The 13,318-nt window shown below is 48.2% G+C and overlaps 1 protein-coding gene across 2 annotated transcripts in view; it reads left to right on the top strand.

Annotated features, from left to right (window-relative positions):
• The window catches only part of DSCAML1 (DS cell adhesion molecule like 1), a 349,722-nt gene that overhangs the window by 300,896 nt on the left and 35,508 nt on the right, over positions 1 to 13,318 (top strand). For both annotated transcript variants that reach the window (XM_057552943.1, XM_057552941.1), the window contains 2 exons: positions 6,753 to 6,920; positions 8,112 to 8,182. In XM_057552943.1, coding sequence (XP_057408926.1) covers positions 6,753 to 6,920; positions 8,112 to 8,182 — 239 coding nt within the window. The remainder of the gene's footprint in view (positions 1 to 6,752; positions 6,921 to 8,111; positions 8,183 to 13,318) is intronic.

The raw sequence follows: 13,318 nt of genomic DNA, 5'->3' as shown, positions 1-13,318 counted from the left end.
AGGGCTGGGCCCGCCGTGACCCCTTGCACCATGTGCCGGGACGGCGCCCCTCTGTGGGACAGCCCCTGGGTGTCAGGGCTGCCCATCTGAGGCAGACACACAAGCCCCTGTGTCTTCCAAAGGGAGGAACATTGGTCAGGTTAGGAACCCTGGGGGCAAACGGAGGCACCCTCAGTTGATGGGGAGGGGATGTCAGCCCCTTTTTCCTAGGACTGTCCCTGGGCAGGTCCATAGGGTGGTCTGATTTAAAGCAACTTAAAGGCCCTGAGCCAGGGGGCTATGGGCTGTATCTGTGGGGTCAGAGACATCACAGTTTCACTGGGTCATCTAGGCACTCCTGGTTTGGGATGATGGGGATGCTTGGGAGTCAGAGAGCTGGTCTTTGCCAAGAATGAGTCACTGGGGGATGGGAGTCCCTGGAAAAGCATAGATCTAAGTGTCCTCCTCCAGGAAGCCCTCCCAGATCCCTCCCTCGGGACCCTAGCTAGCTCCTGAGGCTGCCCGCCACTGTGAAGCCATGTAGAGCAGAGTGAACAATGGACCCCTAGGTCTCTGGGGAAACAAGGGACCCACAGTCATGTGGCAGGAATGGCAAGGAGGGGACAAGAGGCCTGGACAAGAGGCCAAGCCAAAAAAGAGCAATCATGTTTGTATCTGTGTGACTGTCTCTAGAAGGTACAGGCAGCAGGGCGCTGCCCCGAGCGGGCACCTGCGTGGCCCCAACGTAGGAGTGAGAGAACGAGAAACATGCTCCACCTTTTGGGTTCTTTCATACCTTCGGAATTCAAGACCATAAGCCCATATAAGCTTTTCAAAATAATTTTAAAATAAAACACAGGAAAAGAGTCTGGAAAACTCAAGCCGCCCCAGCCCCCTTCTCCCACCAACTCCAACTCATCTTCCAGGTCTTAGCATAGATCCAAGGTTTTGTTTCCTCAGAAGCTTTCCAGACCCTTCCTCTCTTCCTTAGCATAGCACATGGTCATTGGCCAGCTGGCTGTCCCCTCCCCTAGAGTGACAGCACCTGGCGTAGCGTCCACAGCAAATCCTGAGCTGTATTCGCCTCTTGAGAAGCCACTCTGTCCGGGGCACTGGGTTCGTCATCCTTGATACAGGTTTTGACAAGGAGGAGCCCTGCCCTCAGAAGCTTACAGTTCAGTTGGGGAGAAAAGTCAGCTCACAGCCAGCGCCCCTGGGAGGTCACTCTCAGTGCAGGAGGCAGGCCGTAGAGAGGAGGAGGGGCTGTGCCCACAGGGGTCGTCAGGGAAGCATCTCTCCAGTCCCTGTAGACGCTCCACTGAGCTGGGAGAAGATGGAAAGCTAACGGGCCTAGATTCAGGAAGACGGGAACAGCCGAGCCCCAGCAAGACGCAGTGCGCTCCAGGGCGCGGCACGTCTAGCAGAGGGTTCACAGACCCAGTTCCTGGTTAATAAGACTAAAGTGTGCTCTGGGCTCCAGGTTGGGGGAGGCGGGGGGGCTCTGGGCTGAGCTTTTACTTCCTTGGGGAAGGTCATTGAGAGCTACGAACAATGTCTGAGGTCCCAGAGAGAGAACTTGGCACGGCACCTTGAAAAGGGTCATCAGGTGTGAACAGGAAGGAGAGGTATCCAGAAGCTGAGTGAGCACGCTGCCGCAGCCCTGCATCTGGGACAGGTGATGAGCAGTGGCCGGGCCTCAGTGGAGGCAGAGGGCACGGGGAGGAGAGGAAGCCCACTGTGTTCATCTCACACCTCGGGGCTTCCCGAGTCTGGGCACAAGCTCCCCAGGAGCCAGAAAGATGGGCCAGCATCTCCCTGCCTGGCTGATATGGCTGGCAGGGCTCTGCTCCTGTCGCGGGCGGGGAGCGGATGCCTGGGCTGTCACTCGGGCCCCTCCCCTATGGCTCCTTTTGACTGCCCCCCTGCCCTCCTCCCCCATGCTGCCCCGTTGCCCACCCGTCCCCCTCCACTGACCACCCTCTAATGTGTGGAAACCTTTCCTGGGGCACTGCTCAGCAGGGCGAAGCTGAGAACATCACACATCTGGAGAGCAGTGCAGAAGGAGAGGTGGGCAGGGAAGATGCTATTTTCAGAGCTCATCCACATCTTCCCCCAACCCCCTCTGGCTCCCCTGAAAGATGAGGAATGGCCATACCCCACCCCAGAGCCAGGGTGGATGGCAAGGTGGAGAGGAGAGTAATGAAAACTCAACCTCAGACTCTCCCATCCACAAGGGCTTTGCACCTGTAAAAAAAAAAAAAAAAAAAAAAAGCAAAATAAATCACAGGATCAAGAGCACAGAGAAGCTGGCTGGTCCTTTCTCCTGCCTTTAGGTGGGACTACTCCAGCCACCCCACTCAGACGGGCATCTATCCTGGCACTTAGGAAAAGGAATCCCGTGGGAACTGCAGTGAATTACCATATTGGAGTCAGGCAGAGGCTGTGAGCACAGCACAGCTTCCTTGTCTGTGAGGGGGAAACAGTAATGCCTACCTTGTGGGATTGTTTTGAGGAATAAAGAGAAAGCATCTAGCATGGGGCTATAGTCAGCCTTTAAAAAATGTAAGTTCCTCTCCTCCTTCTAACTCAAATACTTCATGTGGCAATTTATAGTCCTGTGGGACTTGCAGGCTGAAATATGTGTGTGTCAGTCAGCAACATGTACTGAGTGCCAATAATTTTCTTGCAGAATCATGCACCAGCCATGTGGTAGGGAAAGAGAAAGAACAAGGAGACAGAGTGTTGCCCTTGGAGCTTACAATGCAGTTGGAGTGAGAATAAACACTGTGTACACACACTCGCATGCACATACATACACACACACACACGAAGGCACTTTCAGGACCATTACAAAGCACTATCCAATCACGTGTAGTACACCACAAACTGAATTACATGAGAACTGTAAAAGGTATCCTAGGGAACGGATGGATGACTCAGAGGAGGGAGAGGCATGTGTGCGCATGCATGTGTGTGTGTGTGTGTGTGTGTGTGTGTGTGTGTGTGTGTGTCTAAGTAGGTCTTCTGCCTGCAGGTGGAATAGTAGAACAAGAACAATTCTCAAAGCAGAAGACTTGGGTTGACCAAGTGTCAGGGCTGTATGATTTTTAGCAAGCAACTTAAGGTCTTTGGGCATCTCTACCTATCAGTGGAGACAATAACACATAATCCAAGGTGGCTGCAGGGATTACGTGAATGTGATGACTTATGGGCACGTGCCTAGCACAGAGCCTGACACAGAATAACCCTCCATGGGTCCCCGTCCTGTACCCCACTCTCCCTTCCCCTCTTCCTCTTGCCCCAGACCACACCCATCCCGGGTCTGGACCATCTGCCCCTGACCCCCTTCTGTGTTACAACTGTGCCTTTGCCAGGTTTTCTGCCATGTTGCTCATCATGCTAATTTTCCAAGGGAAATTACCAAGTCTGCCCTTTCTGAGCCATCCCGCTCACGCTGACTTCTCCTGGCCCCAGGCAGCAGAGTAATGATACATGGATGCTGAATGATAAATAGCACCGTCCACACAAATTTATCAGATGGCGTCGTGCAGATTTAAAAATGCAGACACCACATTTCGCCCCTGTTTTCCAAGCAAGGAGCAGGGATGAGTTCTTTGAGGATGGCCCTCCAAGCCCAGAAGGCAGCCTCGTGGTGCGCGCCGTCAGCCACCGTGGGGCGAGCCAGCCCGATGCGGCGTGGCGTTCTGTGTGAGCTGGAGTGGGGCTGTGAGAGGGTCTGGTGTCGGGAGGTGGTGAGTGGCCGTGGTGACCCAGGGAACCTTTTCTCGGTGCTGCGGCGATTGCCGTGATGGGCTCAGAGCTGTGACGCAAGGTGGAAATCAGAGAGGCAGAATGGATTTGTTTCCCAAGCACAGGCAGCTAAATGCTCCAGATGTGGCTTTCGTCCAAAGTGCTCCCCCTTCTACAGTGAATGTGTCCCCTGAAACACCAAAGGCCCCAGGTCCCCTCCCAGCAAGCAGCCCACAGAGTGGAAGGCACTGACATCTCCCCAGCCACTTCCTTATTTTTTAAGAAGAATATTTTGCATCATAAACCCTTTGATGAAGAAAGGGAGAGAGAGCCCTTAATGAAATATGTTAATCTGGGTAAGCCAGGCTTATATGAAAGGGAATATTAAAAGAGACAATATTCACCAAAGCCAGCTCAGTACTCTGAGAGCTGAAAAGGAAAGAGAAGAAAATAGGGCCCCTGATTTCAGCTATTCAGGTCAGAGAGATGGCAGTGATCAAGTATGGAAAATCAGCTAGAGACCTCCAGATTTGACTCTGATGCATTAGCCTGCAGGCGCTGTGGGGAGAGAGCCATTTTGTGCCAACATCAAAGATGATTTGGGAACACAAGGGCAAATCCACCTGCAAATGACTGGCAAAAGCAGAACAAAAGGAGGCCACTCTCTGGGGCATCCCCCCCAACCTTCCTGTGACTGGCAGTTGAAGGAGGCAAGGGAGGGAAAGGCAAAGGGTATTTCTTGTGACTACAAAATGCAGAGGAACTGAAAGTCCAAAGTCCAGGACAGCAAAGTGGCTCTGATCTAAAACCAACAGTGGGTTTTAAGTGCCCAACGCGTGCCAAGTGGGCAAGATGGGCAAAGTTTTAGACATGGTTCCTGCCTTCAGGGAGCTTATCTGTGTATAGATGGAAATAGAAGCCACCGGTGGGAAATGTGTACGGAGTGAGAGGAGAGCCTAGGATGGAACCTTGAGGAACTCGAACCATTAATGGTAACGTAAAAAAGATGCACCTGCAAAGTGAAGAGATGACCCAAGAGAATAGGAAAAGCTAGAGAGTGTTTTAATAGGAAACCCAAGAGAAGAGTGTTTCGGGAAGGGAGAGGTCTAAGCGTTGAACACACCTGGAAGGCCAAGTGAGAAATCGGCCTTGATGACACGAGCATCACCTATGCAGTGGAGATATGGTGCTGATGTCATAGGAAGGAGTGAGGAGTAAATCGTGTCCATCACTGCACCAGGCACATCACAGGTGCTTGATAAATATTAGCACCTCTTTTCTTTAGCCCCTCTCTTTTCAGACACATCACGTGGTCTCCTTCCTCTGCCGCACTCATCAAAAATGAATGCACTGACTCATGTTCACTGACCCTCTCCTGTAAACACAGGCAAATCATATATGATGTGTGAGCCGGCCCCAGCTCCCAGAATGCCGCAGAGAGAAGTGAACACCTGCCTCCGCGTCGCTAGCCCATTTCCTCCCAAACCAAAGCAGTACCCACAGCAGTAAGAGCCTGCACATTTGCAATTCTGGCTTAACCTGCCAGCCGTAGTGACTCTTGGGCAGTTGGGGTGTTTTAAAAGACAAGGAGAAAATACTGTTTTTCTGAGCATCCACTGTCTGCCATTTGTGACTTTGGCTCATGAAACCAAAGAATTAAATGCAAAACTGCAGATGGGGAGCTGGGCCTGTGCCCTTCACAGATGCCAAGCCTGTGTGGCTAAAAGTGGTGTTTTGAAAAACGTCAAGACCTCAATTAACCAGAACCTGGGGGGATGGGATAGTCTTTTCGAGTGAACCAATTCTCCTGATTTGCCAGGCATTAGCTTAAAAAAAAAGTCTTCCTAAAATTTGTTCTAGAATGTGCTAGCCTCCCTCCCTGATTTAGGGGTTAAACTGTAGTGAATACAATTTAATCTTTTCTACTGAGAATTTTCAGGATCCTCTACTGTGGATTTAAAAGACATGGAAAATTAGACTGAATAGTCACATCAGGACGTGCCCTGGGAAGATTTTTAAGCCCCACTATCAGCTAGTTTCCTCGTGCTTTGCCTTTTTGTTTCTTTTCGAAGCAAAGTGCCAATAATGTAATCTGGTTATGAATTCTGTGTTTGGAAGGTCCTAGCTGAGGCATTGCTGTGACTGCAACCCCTTCCATGTCTGTCTGGAATCCCCTGGTAGGTGCACAGCACAAATATATTGAATGAATGACTGGATTCCTCTGGAGATGCCGAGTGTTTACTGTCACAGTATCCCTGAGTGGTATTTATCCGGTATTTTTCACATTCTACACTTTCGCTAAACATTAGCCCTGGAATGGGCTGCCAGTCCCCCTGGATGAATCGGGAACATGCCCGTCCCTTTGTTGGCTTCTGACTGTAAAGACTTAGAGACCATTCTCTCGATGGTGAGAGAGAGGGTAGGGTTTGCCTAGGGACTCTGGCACATGGTTTGTCCCCCCTGACAGCCCAAGAAACAGTCAAGACCACCACCACACAAATGCACAGGGAAAGGCAATACAGAAGCACACATAGGAGGAGAAAGGGGTATAAGACTTGGCTTCCCCCTTTGCACTGGGATCATGGATTGAGGGGGGTGTCTCACAGTTACAACAGGTCTCTGATGTGGTCTGAGAAACCAGGAACAAGGGCACTGGCCAATCAGACCCTCAGGAATAGCAAGCAAACGGTGATCTTGGAAGGGACCATAGGAAACATTTCATCTGAGCCCCATCTGAGGTTTGAGTTCACCAGGTGGCCCAGGGCAGAGAAGGGTTAAGCTCACTGAGTTTCCAGGCCGTGCATTTGCTGCTCCCATCCTCAGGCATCCCTTGGTCACTTGAGCTTAATGGAACAGAACCCTTTGGTTCTCTGTGAAGTTGTGAAGGCTCTCTTGCTTCAGTCTCTGTGAACTAGACCTCTTCTGGGCATCTAAGTTGACGTTCAGATGTGCTGCTGCTTGAGGCTGGAGAGGGGTCCTGGAGTTTGCCTGGCTGTGGTTAGAAATGGGTGTCCTCTGTCCAGATTCCTGGGACTTCAAGCAGTCCACACGCAACATCTCCCCGACCATCAACCAGGCCAACATCGTGGACTTGCACCCGGCATCCGTGTACAGCATCCGCATGTATTCCTTCAACAAGATTGGCCGCAGCGAGCCGAGCAAGGAGCTCACCATCAGCACTGAGGAGGCCGGTGAGCACCTCACCCAGCCACCCCTGCGCGTGGGCTCGGGACATCTGGGGCCCACACCCCCCCCCTCCGTCCACTGGCAGTGGGCTTGCAGTTAGAAGAGGAGAAGGGGGAGATTCCAAGGTGTTTGTGTCTGCCTCTGGATCATTGGAGATTCTTCCGTCTGACCTTTTCCAGATGGGGTTCTCGAGGCAATGCTTTCGGGAGCTGTCCATGGTCCTGCCCCCACTCACCTGGCCGCAGCCTGTCTGGAAAGGACAGATCTGCTAGATCTGCAAAGGATGGGGGTGCTAGTGCCCTGGATTATCTCCTGTGATTTTTGTCACGAAGTTTTCCTGAAAGTTTAAACAAGATTTTCCTTGCTGTATTTTCTCTTACCTGTCATCGCAAAATATAAATTAATACAAAAAAGTACATATAACATACATGTTCAGTTTTACAAATAATAATAAAGAAAAACTAGTATAACCAACACTCATTACCACTTACCAGAGGTCCTCCATATGCCCTTTCTCAATTATAACCTCTCCCCCTGAAGTAACCAGTATCCCAACTTCCTTTCTTTCCTTTTTTATACTGTCACCACACTGTATGTACACATAACCCATGCAGTTTAGTTTTGCCTATTTTCTAATAGAATATATGCATGAAATCATACTTCATATATTCTCTCTGTCTTCCTTGTTTTGATCGATATTCTTTTTGTGAGCTTCATGTCATCAGTACAGCTGTATCATTTGTGTGTTTTCATTCCGCCCAAGAGATATAAGCAGTTGTAGAGTTACAGTCATCAGATGGACAAACTTCTACCTTTAACCAAAAAAATGCCAAAATGTTTTCCAAAGTTTTGTACCAACTTTCTCTCGCATGATCAGTGTACAAGAGTTCCTGCCACTTCATATCTTTGTCTGAACTTTGTACTATCAAACTTTTAAAAAATATTTGCCAGCCTGCTGGATGTGGAGTAGTATTTCATGGTCATTGTTTGCTATATTTTCAGCAAATTATGGAGAATGAAGGGGAAATTTAAACCCTATGCATTTCAGAAGGACTCACACAAAGGTTCTCTGCTTCTGTAGATGAGCTTTTCCTTTCTCCCCAGCAGTCCTCCAGCTCAAGGATGGGAGTAAGAACATAGGACTCTTTTCTTCTAAGACTTGACTCATAATGTTGTTTCTCCCCACCACCCCCCAGCTCCTGATGGGCCCCCCATGGATGTAACCTTGCAGCCAGTGACTTCACAGAGCATCCAAGTGACCTGGAAGGTAAGTAAATTCAAAGGCAATTTCCTCTGAAATACCTCCTTTCTTCCGCTCTCAATCTACAAATGAAACCCCAACAGACTAGCTAGTCTCTGGTCTCTTACAGTGCCCAACCCTGTTTATTGCTAAATCCATGAGGTTGGAGGGGTGGAAAGAGAGGAGGATAAAGGGGCTGGTTCCCTCACCAATCCCCACTCCCTTCTCCACCCTGACTCTCTTATGGAGGCCCACGCCTGGGGTGGGATGAAGAATTTGTCAGTGCCAAGGAGGGAAGATGGTTCTTCCACCATGCTGGTCTGTCCTACACACCCCACATGTTGTAATAAGTCTGGAGTTAGAATTGATTATGTGTAAATTTCAAAGGGGCCCTGTGGATTATGGGAGATGAAACGACAGAGTCTCAACCTCATCTTGGCCCTGTGACTAGAGCTGGGAGATAGGGTGAAGCCACCCCCTATATTCTCATGGTAAAGCGTTGAACAGGGAGCTTGGTCTTTTCAGGTCTTGATTTCCTCCTCTATAAAATCAGGATTAAAAAATAACTGCCCTCCCCAGCTCTGGGGGAGGCGAGCTGCAGAGAAAACAAACCAGTAGGTGCTGCAGCCGTTTCTAAGGGGAAGAAACTTGTAAATCTAGAGGGTATCTGAAGACTGTCACTGAGGGGAAGTCTTCGAGGCAATTCCACAGCTGGGCAGAGAAACAGATCAGAATAACCTTGAGCAGGACCAAGAAATGCTTTCCTGGGTAACTCTGGCCCCATTGCCACATCCCTGCCATGGGCACAGAAGGGCTGCCCATCCTTGATGGCTTCCTGTTGCACCGCATTTTCCAGTGTTTGAGTATTTTTTTGCACTAATTTATCTGACCCTCTATTCCTGTGGAGTGGACAGAAGAGGTATTTTTATCCCCATCCATCAGAGGAGGCCACGGTATAGAGATGCAAGGTGACTTCCATGGTCATTCAAGTCGTGACAGGCGCAGAACTTCAGTGCACCGAGTCTGGAGCCCCTGCCCAGTCTCCTCACCAGAGCCCACTGCATGGAGGTCAGGAACAGAGAGCTTTCTGAATCCCATCCATGTTCTTCTTCTTGGATCTCTCCCATCTCAACAGTGGGGCTTGGTGGGGGCTGCCTCATCTACATCTGGGGTCAAAGTCCAAGGTCATCTTCTGACTTGAACTCCTGGTGGGAAAAGTCCAGGTGCTTTAGTCCTCCTTCTGGGCCCTTCAAAAAGGTAGACTCAAGAATAGGAGATTCAGAAGGGCCTAGTAATATTTTTCCTAAAAAGACTACATGCCTGGGCATGTACATACACACATGACACACACGGACATACACATACACACACACATACACACACACAAGGCAGCAGAGCCTGGTTCCTTCCCTCCCCAGAGAAATGACCAGGATAAAGGTGGGACAGAGGCTGGGCAGTTGGTCCTCCCCGGGTACCAGCCCTCCTAGCAGATACCTCCAGAGCCATGGTTCCCTCCAGGTTCAGATCTGGGTGCCAGGGCTTCTTTCAGAAACTGGGGGTAAAGCCTGGAGTCTAGTCCCCAAGTCTTGTCTGCATCCTGACTCTGCACCCATTCCCTGAGAATACTCCAAGGAAGCCTGGAGGTGGGGCAGGGCTGAATAAGTATGTAAACCACTGAGACATTTGGCTACAAAGCTCCGACCTGGAGGTTGATAAAAATTTAGAATCAGATTTATTTCTCCGAAGTCTCATAATGAAAAATAAAATTGATTAGAAAGTTCGAACTTCAGAATGAATGAGCCGTCAATAAATTTGGGGCTGACTTCTCAGGGGATTTTTTTTTTTTAACACCAAGAAACAGATTAATGAAAAATAAAGATTCACTTGAAAGATAAGTCACTTCATTTTAAGACTCTTTCCATGAGATGGATCACCACTGCTTTGTGACATAAATTTGCAATCAGCCCTATTGATTCCTTAATGCTTCAGAGAAATATTGTTAAGATTGATTTAAATCCTGAGTGTGCCTGTTTGGGGGGGGGGTGGGGCCATATGGGGAGAGAGGAGAGAGAGGGAGGGAGGGAAGAAGGGAGGGAGGGAACATGTGTCAAGATTTATAAAAATATGTGAATATCTATATGTATGTAGCAGAGTATGCCTGAATGCCTTATCCAAGGCCTCTGCCAGTGTATTTTGATGTGAATGAAGGTGACGTGGTACTGTGTATATCACACATATACAGGTGTATATCATGGTGTAGGCGGCTCTGTGTATGTAGGCATATGTGTCATTGTGTACTGATGTATATATCAGTGTGTTTCAATATGGACGTGGGTATGTAATAGGAGAGTATATGTCAGTGCGAAAACAAGGGCACCTTGCAGATATATTTGTGTCTATAATAGATGTCTGTCTGAATGTGTGAGTGTGTAGATATGAACCCAAATTCAGAAATTTGCCCCCTTACAAACTAGCAAACAGGACTGCCCAAGTACAGAGAGAAACATTATTCAGGCATTAACAAAAAGTCAAGTCCATTAAATACACGCACACCTAGTTAATGAGTTCAAAACAATTATGTTAAATTAAAAACTTCATTTTATTGCATTAACAGTGAGCTTAAAAATGCAGTTCATTTAAAACATTCATTGAATTTTAAAAAACAGGCTGTTTTACTAACTTAATTGTTTCTGATCATACTGTTTTTTAGTACAATAAAAGGTGGGCTTTTAATTTAACTGCATTGTCTTTAAAACCCTGATTCAAGCTGTTTTTATATGCACTGGGGTGTGTGCTCTCTCTCAGTATATAGATGGGCAGGCCCCCTCATTAAAGGAGCCAGTTTCTATTTGTGGGTCTAAATGTTTCTGGCCATGGGTAGGTGTGGATTGGGATGTTTGCTTTGGTGGGTCTGGATGTGAAGGGATATATTGGGATCCAGTGTGTGTGTGTGTGTGTGTGTGTGTGTGTGTGTGTGTGTGTGATCATATATGAGAATGTCTGTGTTAGTGAGTGTTTACCTGTTGATGTGTTCTCTCTCAGAACACCTATGTGCATGGCTGGTTGTGTATTGGGGTTCAAGCTGGGGGTGAGAGTATGTTTTCCACCCTCCAGGCTGATGCCAGTGGAGTTTTCTCCCTTTGCCTGGCCAGCTGGGATCAGCCCTTCATTCCAGCCGGCCCAGGCAGAGCTCCGAAGTGCCCCCTTGTCACCGGTCTGTCCTCGCCCATCTCTGTCCCTCCATCCAGGAGCTGGCTTCAGGCCTCAGCTCTCAACACACCCCAGCCGTTGGCCAGGATGTCAAGGGCAATACAGCTCCAAGAGGAGCTGGGCCTACATCGAAGTCAAGGACTCTTTTTTTTTTAACTTGTGGTAAAATATACATAGCATTGTATTTATATAAGACTGAACATTTTAACCATGTTCATGTGTTAGAAGTCAGTGGTGTTAAATACATTTACAATGTTGAGCAACCATCACCACTGTCCATCTCCAGAATTTTTTCATGATCCCAAACAGAAACTCTGTGCCCATTAAACACTAACTCCCCACCCAGCCATCCTCAGCCCCTGGTAACCTCTATTCTACTTTCTGTGTCTCTAAATTTGCGTATTCTAGGTACCTCAGAGAAGCATCATACAATATTTGTCCTTTTGTGTCTGGCTTATTTCACTTAACATATTTTCAAGGTTCATCTGTGCTGTAGCATATATCAGAATTGCATTCTTTTTTAAGGCTGAATAATATTCCATTGCATGTATAGACCACATTCTGTTTATCCATTCATTTATCTGTGCACGCTTGGGTTGCTGCCACCTTTTGGCTGTTGTGAAGAATGCAGCTATGCATATGGGTGTAGAAATACCTCTTCAAATCCCTACGTTCAATTCTTCTGTGTATATACTCAGAAGTGGAATTGCTGGATCATAGGGTAATTCTATGTTTAACTTTTCGAGGAACTGCCAAACCACTTTCCACAGCGGCTGCACCATTTTACATTCCCACCAGCAATGCACAGGGGTTCCAATTTCTCCACATCCTCACCAACAGTTGTGATTTTTTGTGTGTGTGTGATTTTTCATTTTTTGATAATAGCCATTCTAGTGGGTGTGAAGTGGTATCTTGGGACTCTCTCTTTTTATTCAAACTAATTACCTACCTCCCTCTCCCTCTGGTTACATTTTGTCTGCTGTTGCATTTCTCCTGGGCCCATACCAAATGGTATCCCTATTCATTCATTCATTCACCCATTCATTTATTCAATAAATATATATTGAAGGCCTATTACATGCCAGGCACCATTCTAGACACTGAGAATAAAATAGACAACACTCCTCATCCCCACAGCACTTACATCCCAATGGGGACAGATAGTCAAAGACATAAGTAAACTATATAGAATGTCAGATGACACTACTGCCATGGAGAAAAATAAAACCAGGAAGAAATGTAAGGAGCACTAGACAGAAGGCAGGGAACAATCTTACACGAAGAGCTTAAGGAAGGCCTCATTAAGAAGGCGGCATTTCAGCAAGGACACCACAATGTTGAGGAGGTGAGCCGTGTAGATATCCAAGGAAAGAGTGTTCCCTTGGATGGAAATGTGCCTGGTGTGAACAGCAAAGAGGTGTGTGCAGGAGCATAGGAAGCATGGGGGAGGGGAGACGGGTCCAAGAGGCATGGGGGTGGGGTCAGATCACGTAGAGTTTTGTAGCCATTGTAAGGACTTTGGCCTTGACTCTGGGTGAGATGGGAGCCTTTGAAGGCTTGGAAGCAAGGGAGTGACATGATCTGACTTTGGTTTTAAGAGCATCCTCTCAGGGCTTCCCTGGTGGCACAGTGGTTAAGAATCCGCCTGCCAATACAGGGGACACAGGTTTGAGCCCTGGTCCGGGAAGATCCTACATGCCATGGAGCAACTAAGCCCATGCACCACAACTACTGAGCCCACGCACCTAGAGCCCTGCTCCGCAACAAGAGAAGCCACCGCATTGAGAAGCCCACGCACCACAACGAAGAGTAGCCCCCACTCGCCGCAACTAGAGAAAGCCCACGCGCAGCAACAAAGACCCAGTGCAGCCAAAAATAAATAATAAATAATTAAATTTACTTTTTAAAAACAGAGCATCCTCTAAGAATGTCACTGTGTCTGTCTCCTCCCCA

The sequence above is a fragment of the Balaenoptera acutorostrata genome, chromosome 9 (genome assembly GCF_949987535.1).
Source record: "Balaenoptera acutorostrata chromosome 9, mBalAcu1.1, whole genome shotgun sequence".
Taxonomy (NCBI): Eukaryota; Metazoa; Chordata; class Mammalia; order Artiodactyla; family Balaenopteridae; genus Balaenoptera; species Balaenoptera acutorostrata.
The sequence above is the reverse complement of the archived record's forward strand: the minus strand, read 5'-3'. Positions and strand labels throughout refer to the sequence as shown.